The following is a 22,953-nucleotide window of genomic DNA, read 5'->3' as shown; positions in this document are numbered from 1 at the left end:
AACAAAAAACAACATGCGCTTTGTATGATCCCTCTTATTCTGGTAAAATAATTAACATTTTGCAGATTCTGCAAGGTGTATGTAAACTTCTGACCTCAGCTGTACCTGCTTTAATTTAATAATAGCAAAAACAGCCACCTTTTTATTGTGCTTTAAGAAGAAACAAAAGCAGACCAACATGACCTCATCTGAGTAATGGAATGAACAAGATCTGTTTTTTAAAAGTTCTAAATAAGGTAAAATGGCTCTGTGACTCTAAAAGAGACTGTAATTCTGTTCTTCCACATGAAAGAATCACATGACAAAACAGCACACCCACTCATGATGTCATGTTATTATATAAACAGAAAACCGTAAATCAGCAGAGTCACCTGTAATCTGCCACTGTCTGAGGACTAAAAAATGACAGGGAGCTGTCTCTAAGGGCTTAAATTTGAGAATGATAGTGTGGAAGGGACTTTTCAAAGTTGCAAAAACAAATTTAGCAAGAACTGAATTACTGGTAGTCCAGCGCAGTATTTGCAGCATTCTCTGTTATAACTGAGTATTTTGTGTTGACGTATTGTAGTATACTGTACCTGGGAGTATATTGTTGACAGCTGTGGCGATGTTGATGTCTTGCAGGTGATCGAGAGTCTCTGTGTGGAAGAGTCGGAGGGTGGAACCGGTGCTGAAGGATATCCAGATCCCGACCCCGGCCACCACCATGTGGGACACGACCATTCCCTCTTCCTGATGGGCTTCAAACTGGCGCTGTAAACACACACATTCTTTTTATAAATACACAAACATCTAAACTCAAACATACCTCTATGCTGGCTGCACTGGAAAACACTGGTCTGACTTTTTGCTTGGCTTAATTTCTGGAAAAATCTGCCTGTGTAACCTACCGAACTGAGGAATGAGGTAACCCAAAAGACGGTCCAGGGAAGGAAAATGAGATTGTGATTTGACCCATTTCACTCGGAGAGAGAGAGGATGACATTTAGATTCTGATATACTACAGCTTTACGACTTTGCTGGAGCAAACAAATTAACAAGGGAATGGGAAATTTAACAAGCACATCAGAACTTCCACATTATTAGTTGGAATAAAAGAGAAACCATCTGGCTCTTGCATTTCTGCACATCACAATCTGTGATTTTCATCTTGTTAAAGATGATCTCAAACACTACTTTCTATTTGCATCACTAATTTCGTATTTCTTTCCAGCACACCTCTCACATATTCATCCCTCACTCTCTATTCCATTCCAGCCAATCGTTTAACAGTAAGCAGAGCTGTTGAAGGGTAATGAGCTTAGTGATGCTGGCTGGATAACAGGTCAGTGTGTCACTGTCTGCGTTTAGGAGAGAGAACACATGGGTTTAATATTCTGAGATTGCAGCAGGCCTTTCTGGCCCTGTGTGCTGTGAGAGTGAGCGAAGAAACACAGAGTTATCACTCTCTTAAAGGCATATTTCACCCAAAAATGAAAATTACCCCATGATTTTACTCACTCTCAAGCCATCCTGTGTATATGACTTTCCTTCTTTTACACGAATATGTATTCATGTAGACTGTGACACTATTTGCTAAACTAAAACCTGGTAATTTCAGCAGCAAAACAAATGCTAGTGCAGAAATGTGTCTGAGAAGTGCTGTACTACCTCCATAGTGTGCGTCTGTGTGCTGATGATGAAGATCTGCCCTCCTGATGAGGCCCAGACGTGTTCACCCACCACCAGCAGGGCTTTGACCGGCAACACCCCCAGCTTCAGCACACGGGCCCCTGACTCGACCCAGAAACCGTCTGTGAGGAGAGAAAAGACATACAGATAATCTGAATCTCAGATATCACTGTTTATAAATGTACAGCGATGATAAGAGCTTGTGAACACAGAGTGTGAGAGATTTGGTCTGACACTGATTTTGTGTGAGAGAGATTAAAGGTTACATATGATGTTGTCACACACAGGGTAGGGCTGATACTACATCCTGTGCTCCTCACCCACACTGCGTGTGTGGGTTTCCTGTAGAAATATAGTGACCTCTCAGTATTCAGAGAGCAGAATGGAGGCGTGTTGAGTGTTTGGTTAAGTCACAAAGGCAATATTGAAGTGAAACCCAACAGTCACTGAGGTGAAAGTACATCTCTCACAGTGGAAATACTAGTACTGCTTTTTCACCAAAAAATGTGTTGGATCTCATGCTGGAGCTGGTGCTCTGACTGGGTATCGGCAAACCTCTTTCAGCATCAGCTGAATGTTGAACTGAACGTAACAGATTCTGATTTATGAGCCAAATTTTGAGCACATATTGTGACATTCAAAGCAATTCAGCAGCGTTTCTTTTAATGCAATGGACTCAAGTGTAAATACAGTTGAGGTCAAAAGTTTACATACACCTTGAGAATCTGCAAAATGTAAATTATTTAACCAAAATATGAGGAGTCCTACAAAATGCATGTTATTTTTTATTTAGTACTGACCTGAATAAAATATTTAATTCTAAGACATCTACATATAGTCCACAAGAGAAAATAATAGATACATTTATAAAAATGACCCCTGTTCAAAAGTTTACACATGCACTTGATACAGTGCTACCTGAATGATCCACAGCTTTTTTTTTTTTTTTTTTTTTTTTTTTCTTCAGTGATAGTTGTTCAGGAGTCCCTTGTTTGTCCTGAACAGTTAAATTGCCTGCTGTTCTTCAGAAAAAATCCTTCAGGTCCCACAAATTCTTTTTTTTTTTTTCACACATTAATGTGTATTTGAACCCTTTCCAACAATGATTTTATGATTTTGAGATCCATCTTTTCACACTGAGGACAACTAAGGGACTCATATGCAACTATTACAGAAGGTTCAAACGCTCACTGATGCTTCAGAAGGAAAAATTATTTTGGGATTACTGCACCCCAAAATGAAAATTTTGTAATTAATCACGTACCCCAATGTCATTCCAAACCCGTAAAGCTTTGTTCGTCTTCGAAACACAATTTAAGATATTTTAGATAAAAACCGAGAGGTTTGTGATGGTTTCATTGACTGCCAAGTAGGGATGGGCGATATCTTATTGTTTGCGATAAGAGCCTGAGCCTTAAATAATGTTAACTGTACTAGTAGCAAGTGTGCAATGCAGATTTGCATGTGTTTGAGCTCATTTACAGACCTGTTGTCCAACAGAGATGTAATTTATTGGCATGCTTTTTCTGCAAATTAACTTAACATAGTCAAGTGTTTGAAATAACCTTTTGTGATCGCTCGTGGTTTCATAACACAGAATGAGGCTGAAATCATACTATTTTATAGTATTATAAAGGCTATGTCGATTAGCGTTGCATTATAAATATACTTTATCCTTAGAAAAATACCCAAGATTGCTTGAAGAACACAAACCATGTATTGTAGCAGTCGTATGTTTATTGTCTTCACATTTCCTCAATTAATATTTCTGTATCTGCGTTTTATTCAGCTACAGTGATAACTTCAAAGAGATTCCTGGAGCGTCGTTAGTACTATTACTTCTGTTATAAGCATATGTGGAGTTTCTGCGCAAGGGCGCTCTCTGGCTTCCAAATCAGAAAAAATGCTTGCCAAGGAATTCGTCTTAAAGGAGAAGTCCACTTCCAGAACATCAATTTACAGATGTCATCCAAGATGTTCATGTCTTTCTTTCTTCAGTCGTAAAGAAACTGTTTTTTGAGGAAAACATTTCAGCATTTTTCCTGAATAAAGTCGTTATTTTGTTTTCTTTGCATACAAAAAGTATTGTCGTAGCTTCGTAAGATTATGGTTAATGGCAGATGGACTACTTTGACGATGTCTTTCATACTTTTCTTGGTATGAAAGGGGTTTTCACCCCTGGCTTTTAATCATCAGGCATCATGTTTCCTTCAGAAGCATCAGTGAGCGTTTGAACCTTCTGTAATAGTTGCATATGAGTCCCTCAGTTGTCCTCAGTGTGAAAAGATGGATCTCAAAATCATTCTAATATGCTGATTTACTGCTCAAGAAATATTTCTTATTATTATCAATGCTAAAAACATTTGTGCTACTTAATATTTTGTGATGTGATATGGACAATTTTCGCACATAAAAAGGAGGAGGCAAAAATAAATAAAAGAATTAAAAAAAGAATTACCATATGTCTCATAACATTTACACTGACCTATAGTAATCTTCACAAACCACTGATAGCCTGCATCTGTTTCTGCCTGTATCTTTCCACCCTTCAGCGTATTTGATCAGATCTTTATTCAGCTTGTTTGCCTCAAGAGGCTCTGATTACATAACACCAGCGCCTACACAGCATTCCCAAACGCTCTCTCTTCGTCTCTTGCTCTGATTTAAACAGACTTGTGATGAGCAGGGTTGTAAGAGAAAAAAGCGTTTTAATGAAGACACACATTTTAGTGATTAAATGTCAATCTTTGCATTAGCACTAGAGATGTTCTGTATTCAGCTGAATGAGTAAAATGTAAACGAAGACAGACTTCGATTCAGAACACAAGGCGCATGATCTGATAATGCTACCACATGACGAAAATCTCATTGTTATTGCTGCATTCATCTGGAACTGTGCAGTATTTCCGAAACAGCTTATCTTGTGAGTATTACCAAATGTTAAGAAGAGAACAATGAAAAAGTATTATACAGTTATATAAACGACAAGAATATAGTGAAAACAGTAATATATATATACACACAATTACAATTTTTAAATTTAAAGTAACACTTTACTATTTGAATATTTTTAAATGTAATTTATTCCTGTGATGGCAAAGATGAATTTTCACTCCAGCCTTTAGTATCACATAAGCCTCTAAAAATAATTCTAATATGCCGATTTGGTGCTCTAGAAACGTCTTACTACTTTCGATCAATATCAGTGCTGAAAACAGATGTGGTGCTTATATATATATATATATATATATATATATATATATATATATATATATATATATATATATATATATATATATATATATATATATAAAACCATAAATATATAAAACCAGTCGTAAGTCGCATGGGTATATTTTTAGCAATAGCCAACAATACATTGTATGGGTCAAAATGATTGATTTTTACTTTTATGTCAAAAATCATTATGACATTAAGAAAAGATCATACTCCATCAAGATATTTTGTGAATTTCCTACCGTAATTATATCAAAACTTAATTATTGATTAGTAACATGCATTGCTAAGTCATCTGGACAACTTTAAAGGTGATTTTCTCAATATTTAGATTTTTTTGTACTCTCATATTCCAGATTTTCAAATAGTTGTATCTCGTAATGTTGTCCTATCCTAACAAGCATCAGTGGAAAGCTTATTGTTGTTTTTTTTTTTAAATTGACCATTATGACTACTTTTGTGGTCCAGGGTCACATATATAAATCATCTCAATGAAACATTGTCATTAGAAAGTCCATTAAGATCAATCAATCAGTGTATTAAACAATATCCCCAAACTATTTACTAAATATCTGTCTCAGGCAGCTGAAAACTAGAGCGAGAGTCAAATGGAATACAAGCTTCCCAGAGAGAAAAACAGCTGTGGAAAGAATTAATGAGAGACGGGGAAAAATATTTTTAAACGTCTCAGTTTCCCTGAGCACTTTCCAGAGCACTCCCTGCTGAAAAATGCTTAGACCAGTGTGAAATCTGAAGGCTAGTTTATGCTGGTTACTTACTGCCATAGTCACGCTGTCCACCAGTAAAACTTAGCTTTGGCTGGTTAACCAATAAAATCTTGCTGGTTAATCTAATCAAGAAGCACACCAGCATTCCATACTGTTTTTCAACATAATCATGATTCATACAGCAACCACTGCAGTAAAAAAAAAATCTCCCTACCATCAGCCCTGGAGTAGACGACCAAAGAACCGCTGACCAGGCCTGCATACAGACACCCACTCTTGTACACCAGACATGTGACGCTGGACTTATCAGGGGAGAAGAAGTGCTGCAGGCGAACCTTCTTAGACCGTTGGCTGCTCTTATACACAGATATGCTGAAAATCAAACATCAGTTTATCAGATCAGACTCAGGTTAATAGACTAAGAATTACTAGATCACTCTCCTCTTCATCTATGTAGTGTTTGTGGATGTATTAGTTGACGCACACACCTGCCTTCCTCCATTCCCAGACACACAGTCGGTGTGTCACTGGCTTTCCGGTCCTCAGGCTTCATCTCGCCATTTTCCAAAGGCTCATCCAGAGGCACATACGTCATGCAGAGAATACGCGACTCCACATTAAAACACTCGGTCACTTTTGGATTTGAGTTCTGCAATGCCACAATAGAGATCTGACCCATGTGATTGGTGCAGCTGGCCACCTAAAAAAAAAAGAGGTGATTTCAGAATCTACACACCAATAAAAACATCTCACCGTTCCTTCGAGTTGTTCAACAAAACTGATTTGAGTACTAAAGTCTGAGGCTTTTTTTTTTTTCGAAAGGTGATGTCTCAGATCAATGGGACACATGCTGAGTGCTCATAAAGGAGCGTAGCCCATCATTGCTGGCTCTTAGGTGAATTAATTTATGACCTTCTATACAGTAAATACAGCATAAAAGTCTTTAATGCAAGCTTACACTCACACTGCCCACACACAACAGTGTTTAATGATGCTTTTAGAGTTTGAAAAAGCTTTAAAATGATTAAATGCTGTGTTTGGCTCAAGTACAATGTGGAAACAAACATACACTTATCAGACTGACAGATTTGTGCCATGTTGGACTTTTGTAAATTAAGTTTAGACTAAATTGTCTGTAGACTCACCCACACACATCCGTGACCCATAACAGGCAGATCTGCAGTGCTGTCAGTGTTCACATGAGGCTCAGGGTTGTGAACTGCACACTCCACCTAACACAAATACACATGGTTTATTAGACCATTTTTGCTATTATAAACAATAATGATAATGAAGACGCAAGACTGGTTTGTCACCTTGAACTCCTGAAGTTTGGACATGACCACAGCCATCTGCTTGAGTAAAAGAGGATGGTTTTGCTTCCTCATCTGATTGCCATCATCTTCAGCACAAAACCAGCCTTGGATGTTGTCTTCCTCTGTAAAAACACACTGCATTAGTGCAGCATTCCTTAAATTCTACAAACCAATGATATTCCCATATGTGTCCTCCTTTTGCCAGGATTATAATCCAATTGTCTGCACTGAACTTTTAGTTCTGGCTTGGCTGAGCAATGATTCACACACTGAACAATATGAATCCAGCTGGCACATTACGAAAATGTTTATTTAGAAAATACACCGGGAATATCATTTTAAAGTATGTTTAAATGTGTTTTCAGACAGTTCCGAAGCAACTTTGGGTGCTTCCAAGTCCTAGATCTAGATAGAGTCATAGACAAAGGCAGGATATGAAGACAGGAGCACAGGAAATGACACATACGTAGAGCCAATTTAGCCATCTGCAGATTACTGATCCAAGCTTGCTTGATAGATGGACTGAAAGTGTTGAAGACTGCAGTGAAGAACGTAGGTCGACCATACCTGAAATCACAAAAAAAGAGTAGAATCTGAACTGGAAAAGCTTTAACAATAGAAACAATACACGTTTGTCTGGATTCATTGTAAGTGCATCAGGCAGTATACAAATCTCGTGGGTAGTCTAAATATCTCAGCACGGGTTCAGCTGGTCTGGCAAACTGTCAGACAGCTGGAGAAACAGACGGTGTCCCATCCTGTTTATCTGTGACAGGATATGATTTAATAATTGGCCAGTTTCAATACTAATGACCAAAGCACAGAATTAATAACTTACACTCTTTTATTAGCTAATGAAGTATTATTGTTGACGAGAAGAGGCTTGGTCAACCAAAACTGTATTAGTTGCTTAGGACAAAACGCTCGAGGAAAAAATTCCACACTAAGTCACGTAGTCTATGACAGACAGATCATTAAGCGCTGGTCTATGTGGTAATATAGACCAATTTGGAGTAGACGTCACAGTTACATCACTTGCAGCTGCCCACGGAGGTAATCGGGTAAATCCATGGAATAAGCAAAATCCATGGAAAAAGAGAAATCCAAGGAATAAGAGAAAAAAATATATTTTTGTGCCCTTTGATGTCAAAATCGGAATGCAAATCATTTTTATAGAACACTGTCGTCAAAGATGCCATTAGAAGCTAAACGCAGAAGTATAAACAGACGTACTATGGATGAAAACTGCTTTGATTACTCTATTTTTAAAGCATTAATTGGATTTAAACAATAGGTCTACAAAATATTCACATATGCTGTTCATATACGTATTGTATTATCCCTACAGTTATAGCATAACATATTATTTAAACCTATTACTATAAAATTTTTTACATAACATTTATTATTTTATCTCAGATCTCAATCTAATGTTAACCAGAAAAATGTGAACTATTCAAGTATGATCATTTGCTCTTAAAATACATTTTTGGTCATATAGATAAAAAGAATACATCTTTTGAATCTGTAAAGACTCTACATTTATTTGTGTGCACTCAGAATAACAACAAAACGTTGCACTTTTGTAAAATAATGAAAGCAAACAGGATGCGCTTTCTGCCGTATCAGTCTCTGAATTTGAGCGCATCACTTCTAAACTGTGTATACTGTCCTTACAGATATGAAAAATATATCTATGGAGAGTAAAATGTCTGCTTTTAAATAAAGCAATTCAAACAAAGAAAAAACAAATATTCTTAGATTACATAATTCATATGAAACATGCATACGTCGCATCACTACTGCGGAGATGACGAGTCGGTGTCGCCGACTTTATCTCTTAAGCCAAAAACAAAAGAAAGCACCAGTTTATCAATGAATTATTAAAACGCTAATGCAGTCTACTTGCTGTTTTTCCCTGGCACATTCATGTTGTATCTGCAGGTGTGCTGTGGCAAGCTTTTTATTTTGTGTGCGCTTGGACACTTATTAGGCTATGTAGGCAATTAAACGCTCATTAAATATGATTTATATGGTTTATTAATAAACCTGGGAGTAATAGTTGACTTATGCTTAAAATGACCAGAAAAGTCTTTAGTCGAGGGCAGCTCTATTTTTTTTACTTAATATTTTATGGCTCTTCATTGTGTACAAATAAAGATAGAATAATTACCAGAACTGAAATACTAAGGCCATGTAATTCAGACTACTCCCACCACTAACTCAAAAAGAAAGTCAACAGTATACATTTCCCAGACGTCAGTGTGTGACAGAGATTAATGTTATCAGAGGGATTAGTTTGACAGCTGGGAGTCTAAAGATACTCCTATAATCCAGACACTAAAATCCAAGCATACAGTTGCAAATAATCAGTGTGTGCGTATGTTTTTGACAACTGCACACTCCAAAGCCCCTGATCCACAGGAGAAGGATAATAACAGCAGAAGACGGTCTTAGGGTTCTGATTAAGGACTTAAGGTCATTCTTAAAGCACTGACTCACGTAAACACAGAGAAATGTCAGCTTGATCATTTAAAAGCCTGAGTTTTAGGACATTCAGGAAGATGAAATAAATCCAAATTATGGTATATTTCTGCTCCCTAATTAAAACTAATAATAGAAAAAAAAAATAGCAATACAATTAAAGTGACATAGTAACTGTTTTCTTTTCTTTTGCAGTTTCTATTAATCAAATAATCCAGAAAATAAGTATCCTGGTTTCCAAAAAAATGTTAAAAATTCACTCGGGAATTAAAATTTCCTGATAATTTATTCACTGCTATGTCATCCAACATGATCATGTCTTTCTTTCTTCAGTCGAAATGAAATGAAGGTTTTTGAGAAAGACATTCCAGGATTTTTGTCCATATATTGGACTTCAATGGAGATCAACAGGTTGAAGGTCCAAATTTCAGTTTCAATGCAGCTTCAAAGGGTTCTTCAAAAGATCTTATCTAGCGAAACAATTTTTTTCTAAAACAAAAAAAAAAACATTTATATAGTTTTAACCACAAATGCTCATCTTACACTAACTCTGAAGTCCATGACTTCACTCATTACGTAGTCATGTTGGAAAGTTCACGTGTGATGTAGGTGGAAGTACCAACCCAGTGTTTATAAAGTGAATGTGCAAAGAAAGTCAAATGCCCTTTACAAAAAAAGAGGTAAAACAATGACGTTGGACGATTTTGAGGTTGGAGGAGAAAATGTGATGGAGTTCTTCTCCCTACCCTACCTTTTTGAACTGAAGTACACAAACGAAATCGAATACGTGCTTAAAAAGTATATAAATGTAATATTTTTTAGAAAACAACCAATCAATTTGCTAGATAAGAGCCTTAATTCTCAGCTGGGATTGTGTAGAGCCCTTTGAAGCTGCATTGAAACTGCAGTTTGGATCTTCGACCCATTAATCCCCATTGAAGTCCAATATATGGAGAAAAATCCTTGAATGTTTTCCTCAAAAACCTTAATTCTTTTCGATTGAAGAAAGAAATCCCCCAGAAAGACATGGGGGTGAGTAAATTATCAGGAAATTTTAATTCAGGAGTGAACTAAGCTCGTTTAAGCAGCACATCTGTTTTCAGATTAAATAATCTTACTGACCCCAAACTTTTGAACGATAGTATATGTCTTGTTTAGCAAACAACAATTAAGGGTCAAGATGAGGTCACACATACTTGTCTTGTTTTCCTGGTAACTGTAGTTGTATCCTACAGCGATCAGCTGCCCGAATCTCCTCCTCTTTCTTTAAAATCAGGCGCTGGAGACCTGAAACCCAATCCTGAGCGACTGTCCCATTAACATTCTGGAAAGAGAGAGAGTGTAAAATGGACTTTTAGTGGTAAGAACTCTGTGCAGCCTTGTCTAAATATCGATCCCAAAGTGTTTCAACACAACAGTGATATGAACATCTCACCTGATAATTCCCCTTCAGACTGCTGATCATGGTAGAGATCTGGTTCACCAAACCCAGGTCATGGATCAGGTTCTGTAGGTCCTGGTACAGCTGTCCTGGACCCATATACAACTTATCTGCAAATGAGAGACAGCCGGTTGAAGCTAAAACTCCAAATAATAATAATTCTCACAGCTTATATAATACCAGCATCAATGTTATTTGTGACCCTGGACCATAAAAACAAGTCATAAGGGTCAATTTTTTGAAACTGAGATTTATACATCATGAATAAATAAGATTTTCATTGATGTATGGTTAGTTATGATAAGACAATATTTGGCTGAGATACAACTATTTGAAAATCTAGAATCTGAGGGTGCAAAAAAAATAAAAATAAAATAAAAATAAATAAATAAAAAAAATCAACATATTGAGAAAATCCTCTTTAAAAAGTTGTTCAAATTAAGTTCTTAGCAAAGCATATTACTAACCAAACATTGGGTTTTGATATATTTACAGTAGGAAATTTACAAAATATCTCCATGAAACATGATCTTTACTTATTATCCTAATGATTTTTGGCATAAAAGAAAAATCAATAATTTTGACCTATGCAATGTATTGTTGGCTATTGCGACTTTAGATTGGTTTTGTGGTCCAGTGTCACATTTGTTTAGGTTGGGTTCATTAAAATCTCACTTCTTCTCTAACTATAAGCTGAAACTGAATCATATTATACAGTGAAATACTGAACGCTGGTTCAGATGAGTCATTAAGACTGTGCTGTCTGTTTCCCAAATACTGCCCCCATACAATAGACTGCTTTGTGCTGCTCTGCTCTTCCAAGATAAAGAGAGAGAGAGAGAAATGTTGACTAGAGAGTGAGGGAGAAAGGAGATAGAGAGAAAAAGAGAGAAAGGAAGTAAGGATGTATTTTCTTATACTCTCTCTCTCTCATACACAGTCTGTATTTGGCTACGTTTGTGTTTTGAATTGTTTAGTTGCATCAGGTTCTGCAAGTATACAACACTTATTCTTTTTAAGAGGTGCTTAAAGATCCTCTGGAGTCAAAGTTTTCTGAAAGAGGGCAAAACTTTGGTTTCCTTGTGCTTAAAGGAGAAGTCCACTTCCAAAACAAAGATTGACATAAAATGTACTCACCCCCTTGTCATCCAAGATGTTCATGTCTTTCTTTCTTCAGTCGCAAAGAAATTATGTTTTTTGAGGAAAAATATTCAGCATTTTTCTTCATATAATGGACTGCTATGGTGCCCCGAATTTGAACTTCCAAAACGCAGTTTAAATGCGGCTTCAAACGAGCCCAAATGCAGTTGTAAACAATCCCAGCCGAGAAAGAAGGGTGTTATCTAGCGTAACAATCGGTTATTTTCATAAAAATAATACAACTGATATATTTTCAATGTCAAACGCTAGTCTTGTCTTACTCTGCCTGGACTGTTTTTTTACGGTTCATGTCAGTTAGGGTATGTCGAAAAACTCCCAACTCATGTTCTCCTTCAACTTTAAACTTCAACTTTCAAAAAACATAATTTCTTTATGACTGAAGAAAGAAAGACATGAACATCTTTGATGACAAGGAGGTGAGTATATTATCTGTAAATCTTTCCTTTGGAAGTGGAGTTCTCCCATTTTTGGGAGACACAGACCATTTTTGTTACTGTTAACTAAAACTATTAAAAATGTTTTTTTTTTTTTTCATTTCTAAACAAAAATTAGTAAATAGCTAAAACAAGCTATAATTAAAATGAAAACTGAAAATAAATATTAAATGCTAATACAAAATAGTAAAAAATACTAAAATAGTATATAAATTACTAAAAAAACACTGAAAAAGGTGGTACTTCAGCACTTCACAATTCAACTGAAAACTAGATAGAAAATTTGACACAGTTTCTGGAAAACTATTTAAAATGGTACTCTGGATCTTCTCCATAACCTTTTCACAGCATCCCTAACAATGACATCACCTCCCCTCCTGGTAGTTTTATTCTTCGTGGTTAATTAGATTTGGAAAAGTAAAACGAGAAAGAATAAAGAAAGAAAGAGGCTGGGAATGCAAGAGCTCTTGATTCAGTGCTCTAGTTTGAATCAGAGCAGCTCTTGCACACAGACTGTGTTTTTAGTAACCATAGAGACACCAGTCTTTTTCAACTGCGCAGAAAAGTGATTTTTCTACCTTCAAACATTAGTGGAACGGCACAGAGAGTCCAGTGTGTTTCTTCATGTGTCTAAAACTGTAAAAGCTTAAACAAGCCTCCAATTGAGACCTCCACTGTTATATATCTACAGTGTGGGTTTTTGCATAATGTCTTGTAAAATCCCTCCGGAGTCTCTTCTTTTGTCACCTCAGCTGTGCTGAATAGAGCACATGCAATGTAACAGGAAAAACAGTCTTTCCTCTTTTGTTCAGCTTCGTGAGTCAGTGTGACCCGCTCTCTCCAAACCACAAAAACAGAGCAGACAGCCTCCAAGGGGAGAAACGATGTCCTCAACAGCAGATGATTTTGAAAAGAAACATTGCGTCATTAGGGCTCAATCACTGAAGCGCTGTTTTATTATCATTCTGTGTTTTCTGCACTGGAGTCTATGACAGCTGCAGGAACTGCAGAATCCAAAAGATGCATATTTGCACTGTAACATTATAAATATTCATCAAGCATTATATTGAAACCCATATTTACAGATGCACTGGAACAGCAGGAGGTGGAACAGCAGCCGTTTTCAAAACAACCCTAAAATCCCTGCGGAAACAGGCAATCCACTAAAACAGATGACTTTTAACGAACCAGCACATTGCTCAGCGAACACTTCAAAGTATCCTGCTTTGCTTGGTATAATGAGGAGAAATGTTGTGTGTACAACTTCCGTGCTTTAAGCAGAAATCTTTTGAGTTCTTTTTCTCTCCCAATCCCCATCTCTCTATATAGTTTTCTCTCTCTCCATTTTCTCCTGACATGTTTCCATCAATAATTCATTTTTAAAATGTCACATTAAAAGCCAGACTTCAATCACGCTTCTGTCAGACATGTCAAGATGTCTGGAACACTGGAAAAGCGCAGTGAACGATATCTAACACTAGTATCCTCACAGTCATATTTTCCATCGAATAATCCATGACATCTTTATCTGGATGTGTCAGAAATCTGACCATGCTTTTTTCTGAATAAGTGCTTTGAATATCACATCTCTGCACATTTAAAAATAACACAAGTGCATTGTTGCTTAAGGGTGGTGCAGAATGAATATCTCTCGAAGCACTTCCTCCTATTGCTACAATCACTTGGCTATGTTAAGTTGTTTGATTGTTTTTTTTTAAATCAAGCTGACAATTCAATCTAAAACAACTTCCTGCACAATATCTACAGCTATATTCCTTCTAAAAAAGCCTCATTTAAGGACACAGCTGTCTGTAATCTCTAATCTCAGTGCTTGAATGTGAAAATTATGGTTTTCAATTTAGAACCTAAACCACCATTTGACCTTGACCTCCAGTGATATATAAAAATGACTCCTAGCACCAAAATGCAGTCAGATTTTGAGTTTGTCACAGAGCAGATGTGTTTGCATACATACTTTTGTCTGTACAACAGGAACTTACTAGGTTTAGCATTAATGACGACTTTATCTCCTGAGTGCGATGGGGGAAATCGGGAGTCGCCCATCTCCTCGCTGGAACCAAACTCTACGACCTCAACAAAACTCAAAGGCACACTCCACTTGAGCAGGAAGCGCTGTCCTGAGGGAACACCTTCACCTCCAGCTCCCACACTCACACCGTCCTGAGAGGGGCTGAAGAAAAGAAACAACTTTACTCAGACAGAGGAGGGATTTATGTGAACACAGAAGGTTTTACTAGAAAGATTTAGAAATTAAAACATTTTCTGGAGTGATGCTGTGCTAAACTGTTCAGACTGACAGTTATTACAGATAATGGATGTGTGTAATGGGTCATACCGTCGGTTGGGGGTGGCACACATGAGCACATCGTTTAGAAGAAAGACTCGCCGTTCTTTTGTCTTAATGATTTCCCCTCGATCGTTATAAACGGTTTCCACAACGTCATCAGAACGAATCAGATAACGGCTGCCACTGCTTAGCAGCTGAGAAAGAGATAGATGGAGAGAGAGCAGAAACACCGATAAAAGGACTGAGCTGGGAATTAAAAATTTAGGGGCCTACTTCGTCACAGTCATTCATCAGTTGACCCTGAACACACTAACAGAGGGTTTTGGACAAAAATCTGAGGGTTTATTTTGAGGAAACAAATGGAAAGTAAAATATGCTAAAAACATTAAAATCTACTTATTACATCATTGTGAAATATTGATAATATTCTATTATTAGCTAAAACAGGCCATAGAAGTTAAAAGCTAAAACGTGACCCAGGACCACAAAACCAGTCATAAGGGTCATTTTTTGAAATTGAGATTTATACATCAGCTGAATAAATAAGCTTTGCATTTATGTATTTTTTTTTTGTTAGGATAGGACTGGTATCAGGTATTTGGCTGCGATACAACTATTTAAAAATCTTGAAACTAAACGTAAAAAAAAAATAAATAAATAAAATAAAAATATTGGGGAAAAAAGAAAAAGAAAAAAAGAAAATCGCCTTTAAAGTTGTCCAAATGAAGTTCTTAGCAATGCATTCTTAATTAAAAAATACGTTTTTATATATTTATGGTAGGAATTTTATAAAATATCTTCATGGAACATGATCTTTACTTAACATCCTAATGATTTTTGGCATAAAAGAAAAATCAATAATTTTGATCCATACAATATATTTTTGGCTATTGCTACAAATATACCCATGCTACTTATGACTGGTTTTGTGGTCCAGGGTCACAAATGCACAAATGTGTTTTGTACCTTATGTTAGACATAAAATTAATTTAGAGAGACAAAAAAAAACACCTATCCATCCACACGAAAGAGCAAACAGTCACAGAGTGCAAAGTTTAGCAAATACATCAGAGTCCCAGATGGTGTGGAGCGTTCAAGCTGGTTCTGTTTACAGGATTGGCTCAGTACTGAATCTGTATGAGTGACAGCAGGGCTTCACTAAATTCAGACACACTCTCGGTTTAACTGCACTATGTGAAACTACCAAATGTCAAATAACAAATTTGACTGAACACCCACATACATATACATTCACACATTTTTTTTTTTTATGCAGTACCTTGTTGAGGTAATGTTCATTCACAGCCTTAGCGATGTGTCTGATCTCACAGCGCTGATCTGCCTCTCTTTTCCTCTCATTTAATTTTTCAGCAAGTGTTTCCAGTTCAGTGAGAGCCATCTGAAGTGGAAGGCGGTCGGGATGACCCACCGGTGTGTTTTTTAGCATGTCCTACAAAGAGATGCAAAAAATCCTGTATGTTAGCCTGTGAAAAGTACAACAACAGAAAAACCGAATAAATGAAAATCTAAGTTTCTATGTTCTGCCTATGAGTTGATGAACTACATGAAAGTGTCCTCCATCAGAATGACTGTTGATATGATGTGGATCAGAAAGAAAGAGGCGCCCTCTTCTGGAGATTCAAGATATTTTTAAGGCCAGGGCACCAGTGGTGCAAGGACCCTGTTGGAATTGCTTATTTTTGAGGGCCTAAACATGTTCGAAAACTCATGAAACTTTGCACACACACCAGAAGTGGTGAAAATTTATATTTGATATGGGTTTCAGAAGTGGGTGTGTCAAAATGGCTCGATAGCACCACCTATAAAATTTCAAGGATGTGGCCCTCAAGCTATGTTTCACATACATGTACGAAATTTGGTAGACACATTTAAAACACCAATACCTACAAAAAAGTCCCCCTGTATGAAAGTCCAAAACCTAACAGGAAGTCTGTTGTTTTTAATTTTCTCTGCAAGTTTTGTGTCGTTTTTGCCATTTTCAGGCGTTGTATTTAAACAAACTCCTCCTAGAGATTTAAACAGATCAACACCAAATTTGGTCAGTCTAATCTAAAGCCCTTTGTAACATTAAACTGCGAAGATCTTGTGTTTTCGTTGAAGGGTGTGTCTGTGGCGGCCTGACAAACGTCAGCGTTACACCATGAAACAGGACGTTAATATAATTCAGGCATACAATGTCCGATCTGCACTAAAATTTACATGTTTGATAAGAGTCCTGTCGTGTGTGTGCGAGAGAGAGAGAGAGAGAGATTAGACGCACTTGCAGCAGCAGTATAAACTGAGGGAACCGCTGAATAGGCTTCATCATCAGTCCATAGAGGGTCAGACGGTCTTTACTGGTCTCTTGACGGTGCTATGGACAAAACAAACAGCAAAGCACAAGAATGAATTATGAACGAAAACTTACACATCCGTTCAAAAAAGTTTGGGATTTTGATCACCAAAGCCTGAAGCTTATTTTTGTGAATTACATAACAGAGCAGTGCAGAACTGGTTGACATGTAATTACTGCACCACAGGAATATTCTGGACTCTTTTGAGATGTCTCACCTTGAGGAAGTCAAGGAAACAGGGCTTAGCAGCACATGCCTTTCGCACCACTCCCATCGCCAAGCTGAAGTTATTCACATATTCACTGTAAGCGTCCAACACCATGGACTTAGAAAACTGCAGAAGAGACAGAGAAAGAGGTGATTCTGCTGTCATTGGAAATATGCTTTTTAGTTGTTTCCCTCATTAACTACAAGGGTTTTTACTGTTGCAGATAAATATTAGACACACACAAATACCTCACAACAGCTGGTTAAGGGTGGAGAAAATTTGTACATGTAGAAACTTAGATGAAGGGTGTGGTGTGTGATTAAAAGTTTAGTAGTTAAGACAGCATAGAGGTGCAATATTTACATTGTTCTCTTCACTTAGAAAATTAGAGTACCCACAACAAATCAGTTCAGTCATAAAATCAGAAATCTCACCGATGCTACAAAAACATCTCCGATCATCTCCAGCTCATCCCACTCAGACACACGGCTTGCCAGAGCCATCTGGAAAAGGGCATGGCACTGCAGGATCTCCCGAATCCGATAAAACACCACCTTACACTTGCGGTCACTCAGTAACCGAGGCTCAATCTCAGCCAGCGGCTTCTCATATTGCTGTTATGCATAAAGCATGTAAAAAGAATTTACATTATTGGATAACATCATGTGTGAAGAAACTAAAATAAAGGTTTTACATTATAATGAATTTGGAAACAAAAGTAAACCAAGACAAAAAGAGTAAAAACCTCTAAAATTCTCTTGAGAGCTTCCAGATAATTCTTCTCACTCTCTAGAATCATCTCCAGAATGCATCTCCTCATCACCTGTTTACATGTTCACATACAAAACAACACTTAGAAAATGTATGAAGGTCTTGAACTGGTACTTAATATAAAAGAAATATTGCACTTTTTACGCAAAACCTGAAATTCGGGCAGAACTTGAGGTAGAGGACTACTTTATTAACTACAGTTCAAAAGTTTGGAAGATTTTATAAATTCTTACATGCTCAATAGGGCTGACATATTACAATATAATTTTTTTTCTATTTTAATATATATTAAAATTTGATTCATTTCTGTGATGGCAAAGTTGAATTTTCAGCAGCCATTACTCCAGGCTTAAATGCCACACATTTTTTTCAGAAATCATTCCGATATGCTGATTTGGTGCTCAAGAAACATCTCTTCTTGTTATGCGTGTTGAAAACAGTTGTGCTGCTTAATATTTCTGTGGAAATTATGATTTATTAAATAGGAAGTTCAGTATTTATTCATAATTGAAATCTTTTATAACAATATGAAAAGTCTCCACAGTCACTTTTGACTAATTTAAAGTGATAGTTCACCCAATAATTAAAATTCTGTTATTAATTACTTACCCTCATGTCGTTCTAAACCCGTAAGACATTCGTTCATCTTTGGAACACAAATTAAGATATTTTTTGGTGAAATCCAAAAGCTTTCTGATCCTGCATAGATGTTCAAGGCCCAGAAAAGTACATTGAAAAAAATAGTCCATTTGACATAAATTCTAAAAAAAATAAAGCTACAAGAATACTTTTTGTGCACAAAGAAAACAAAAATAACTTTTTTAACAATTTTTAATGCTGATGTAGAACACGCATGCGCTGCACCTTGTTTATGAGCAGAGGAAAGCTTGCACATTAGACAGTAATGTGGGGGAGAAGAATTGTTGAATACACTCATTATTTTAGTTTTTTCCATTTTTTTTGCACACAAAAAGTATTCTCGTAACTTTGTAAAATTACCGTTGAACCACTGACGTCACATGGATTATTTTGTCAATGCCCTTGGTACCTTTCTGGGCCTTGAACGTGGTAGTACCCTTGCTGTCTATGCAGGGTCAGAAAGCTCTTGGGTTTAATCAAAAATATCTTAATTTGTCTTCTGAAGATGAACAAAGGTCTTACGGGTTTGGAACAACATGAGGTTGAGTAATTAATGACAGAATTTTCATTTTTAGGTGAACTACCCCTTTAAACCATCCTTGCTGAATAAAAGTATCGGGGAAAAAAACGACTAACTCCAAACTTTTGAACAGAAGAGTGTATCCATACAAAAAATATGACCCCAGTTGGTTAAAAGTATTTAAAACAAAATGGTTCAGAAAAAATTACCTGGTGTTGAGAGAGTCCGTCAGGCGCAGGCCCCAGCACTGGGTCCACATTAAAACACTCCACCTCGATGAACAGATCTGACTCTTCATCAAAGCAGCTGGGTTTCTTGTCTAAGGAAAAAATGTTGAATCAAATTAAAAAAGGAGGCTTTTAATCAATCAGACAATTACTTGTGAATTAATTAAGCTGGAGCATTTACTATTATGCTCTTACCATGACAGAAAGATCTGGTGCGGATGAAAGATCGGCCCTTTCTCACAGCGGCTTTGGTTTTCTGCAGACCATCTTTAGTTCCGTCCTTGGCTGCTTTTACAAGCCGCTGCATCTGTAGCACATGCAACAGCGTTCAGCAGTAAGTTCTGAACTACAATCACTTCAAATAACAAAGGGGAATTCACTAAAAATAAGATAAAATTGTAACTCTACCTAAAAATTATACCAATCAGGTAGAAATGCACTGATTTATTTTAGCAAAGTTAGCTACAGGAACACTGCACAACTCTTTAGTGAATTCATCCCAATATTTCAGACCTCTTTAACAAACATTAACAAAATAAACCCATCACCACTGAAAAGAACTATCTACTTCAAACAATAAGATATCAACAAAACATGCATCCAAACACACAATGAAAAGATCAACACTGACACCGGATGAGTTAATTGAGGGATGAGAGAACCAGCGACTGCAACTGCAGCTCTGCAACTGCAAATCTGCAGAACCCAACAGTGTTTTCCAAATGTAGTCCCATTATACCAATATTTATCAAATGTTGTGCCCTGCTGTGGCAGTCACTGAAGGTCAAACCGCATACCAACAATGTTTTCAAACAGAATGACATGCGAAGCCACAAATGAAGTGAGGATGAATGAGAGGTAAAATCGTGTACGACATTCACTCTCCACAGATTGCAACAGCTACATCTATGGAGACACAAACAGATGTTTAGTGGGGATGACGAGGTCTGGGGGTTAAACAGAGGAAGCCCACCACCAGGATGACTAGCACAGAGAAGAAAGAGGTCTTCCAGAGATGGAGAGCTGTCAGTAAGGCTGACATACACGTTCTTGTTCTTTTACCTTTTGCTCATGTTTGTGTTTGAGCTGCTGTAGCTCTACTGTCCCCACTGTGTTTGCCATGAGATCTCGCATCTTTCTCTCATAGTGCTCTTTCAAACGCGCCAGATCTTCAGACAGCTGAACGGAGGGCAGAAAACGAGTTACTGCACACAGCCGCCATCACTCCGTCATTCCCTCATTCTATTCAGAATCTCAGTTAGTCATATACCTAATGCCTATATGACATGCTGCTGTTTACCATTAATTGAAAAAATTCCATAATATTTTTTTCTGTACCAACAATAGAAATACTAGGGAAAAAATGAATAGACCCTAATTACATACACAACCAGTCAAAAGGTTTTCAGTTTGCTGTTCAAGTTTTTTTTTATTATTATTATTATTATTATCAATATTTAAAACAGTTGAGCAATTTTTTTTTCAGGATTATTTGACGAATAGAAGATCCAAAGATCAGCATTTATCTGAAATAAAAAGCTTTTGTACCATTATACACTATACCATTCGAAGCTTGGAGTCAGTTTTTTGGAGGAAAGAAATTATAGAAATTAATACTTTAATTAGTAAGGATGCTTTAAATTGATCAAAAGTTATGATAAAGACATTTATAATGTTACAAAAGATTTCTATTTCAGATAAATGCTGTTCTTCTGAAATTTACTCCCTGTTTTCAACATAATAATAATAATAATAATAAATGTTTTTTGAGAAGCAAATCAGAATATTAGAATGATTTCTGAAGGATCATGTAACTGGAGTAATGATGCTAAAAAATTCAGCTTTGCAATCACTGGAAAAAATTACATTTTAAAATATATTCAAATGTGTATATGTATTATTTTAAATAGTAAAAATATTTCCAAATTTTACTATTTTTGCTGTACTTTGGTACAAATAAATACAGGCTTGGTGAGCAGAAGAGACTTCTTTAAAAAACATTAAAATCTTACTGTTCCAAAACTTTTGATTGGTAGTGTAAATAAAAAAAAAAAAACTAATTCTGAAATAATTCTTAAATATATAATTACTTACTTGAAATAATATTAGGTAAGGATTGTGCAAGCATACTGAGGCATGAGACAAAATTGCAAATTATGACATGCCAGAGATATGATTCAGAAATACTACTTAAAAATGTGGAAAATTCCCTTAACGCATTTCATTTTGAGCACTTCCTCACGAATGAATCTTAAACCTCACACGCGCACACACACAAACACACACACTCTTAAACAAACTCCCACAAATCCTACTCGCAATGAAGGTTTCAAAATAATGACTGTAAATTTGTTCTGCCAGTCCAGAAATAAACCAATGCCTTGGCCAGACTTTGAAATAAACACACACACGCACACAGTATTCACTCAAATAAACCTCTTCTACTAAATCAGCGCCTACACACAAACAAAACCAAAACCATTACAAGCAGACTGAAGTCATTCCTATTGTTTCTAAACATTAGTGTGGGCAAATGTGAAAAACCTATGATCCTGGCTTCAGATCTTATTACACTCACACACACACCTCTAAACGTCTATCAAACTATCTTTACTTTTCAAGACAAAAAAACAGTTGCATTATAGACAGCATAGAAAAATAGAAGAGAAAATAATGAGAGAAAGAAATAGCAGCAGTGTAAATACACACATGTGTTTTCTTGCTGGGTGCACGGCCCCTGACGAAGGCATCTGGGAGTCCGTTCTCTCCATGTCCGTTCTCTGTGTCACTGGCTTCCTCATAGCTCTCAAACTCACTGGAGCTCCAGCCATTGTCCAGAGAGCTGCTGCCGCCCTCTTCCCCGAATTCAACATCATCATAGATCATCTCATCTGGGTCTGCATGCACAGAGTTTGCACATTATTCAAAAACAGTCCCCATTCAATCCCTCATGACCGTCATCCACTGTAACAACAGATCTGCCAGTCACATGACACTGTCTTTTTGCTGAGAAGGCAAATTTTACTCTCAGTTTTCATTTCTCTCACATTTTCCTATCTAGGCTGCAGGGGCAGAAAAAAATAAAGCATCAGTTCTCTCAAACAATTCTGGATCAATCAACTAATCTGAATTTGAATTGTAGTTATTAGAAAGCACATGCAGGACAAAACAGATACAAAATGTACCATGTAGAGTGCAATCCCAACATAAACTAACTTTTAAGGTTAATAAACAAAGAAATACAGCACACAATAAGTTGACGAAAAAGACTAGATGAACACACCTGTAGTGGATCCAGAGTTCTCTCTCGGTACATCATCATAAATCACTTCATCTGGACCTAAAACGCACAGAAACATGCTAACAAACACACATGGCTCAAAATCTCATAAGTAGGTCTCAGACTGTGTGTTAATGAATCCTCTGAATAAGGCTGAGCAGTTCTACAGCTAGA

The 22,953-nt window shown here is 36.7% G+C and overlaps 1 protein-coding gene across 3 annotated transcripts in view; it reads right to left on the bottom strand.

Moving 5' to 3' along the window:
- Window positions 1–22,953, bottom strand: part of arhgef10 (Rho guanine nucleotide exchange factor (GEF) 10) — a 58,432-nt gene that overhangs the window by 12,947 nt on the left and 22,532 nt on the right. For 2 of the 3 annotated variants that reach the window (XM_051133622.1, XM_051133624.1), the window contains 21 exons: window positions 22,783–22,839; window positions 22,209–22,396; window positions 20,562–20,678; window positions 19,695–19,806; window positions 19,482–19,591; window positions 18,088–18,165; window positions 17,777–17,956; window positions 17,352–17,468; window positions 17,062–17,154; window positions 16,060–16,230; window positions 14,829–14,974; window positions 14,473–14,663; window positions 10,872–10,987; window positions 10,633–10,760; window positions 7,419–7,519; window positions 6,953–7,074; window positions 6,782–6,868; window positions 6,125–6,336; window positions 5,851–6,008; window positions 1,651–1,793; window positions 579–753 (listed from right to left, as the gene is read on the bottom strand). In XM_051133622.1, coding sequence (XP_050989579.1) covers window positions 579–753; window positions 1,651–1,793; window positions 5,851–6,008; window positions 6,125–6,336; window positions 6,782–6,868; window positions 6,953–7,074; window positions 7,419–7,519; window positions 10,633–10,760; window positions 10,872–10,987; window positions 14,473–14,663; window positions 14,829–14,974; window positions 16,060–16,230; window positions 17,062–17,154; window positions 17,352–17,468; window positions 17,777–17,956; window positions 18,088–18,165; window positions 19,482–19,591; window positions 19,695–19,806; window positions 20,562–20,678; window positions 22,209–22,396; window positions 22,783–22,839 — 2,802 coding nt within the window. The remainder of the gene's footprint in view (window positions 1–578; window positions 754–1,650; window positions 1,794–5,850; window positions 6,009–6,124; window positions 6,337–6,781; window positions 6,869–6,952; window positions 7,075–7,418; window positions 7,520–10,632; window positions 10,761–10,871; window positions 10,988–14,472; window positions 14,664–14,828; window positions 14,975–16,059; window positions 16,231–17,061; window positions 17,155–17,351; window positions 17,469–17,776; window positions 17,957–18,087; window positions 18,166–19,481; window positions 19,592–19,694; window positions 19,807–20,561; window positions 20,679–22,208; window positions 22,397–22,782; window positions 22,840–22,953) is intronic. The other variant, XM_051133623.1, reaches the window with a different exon arrangement.

The sequence above is a fragment of the Labeo rohita genome, chromosome 17 (assembly GCF_022985175.1).
Source record: "Labeo rohita strain BAU-BD-2019 chromosome 17, IGBB_LRoh.1.0, whole genome shotgun sequence".
NCBI classification, from domain to species: Eukaryota; Metazoa; Chordata; class Actinopteri; order Cypriniformes; family Cyprinidae; genus Labeo; species Labeo rohita.
The sequence above is the reverse complement of the archived record's forward strand: the minus strand, read 5'-3'. Positions and strand labels throughout refer to the sequence as shown.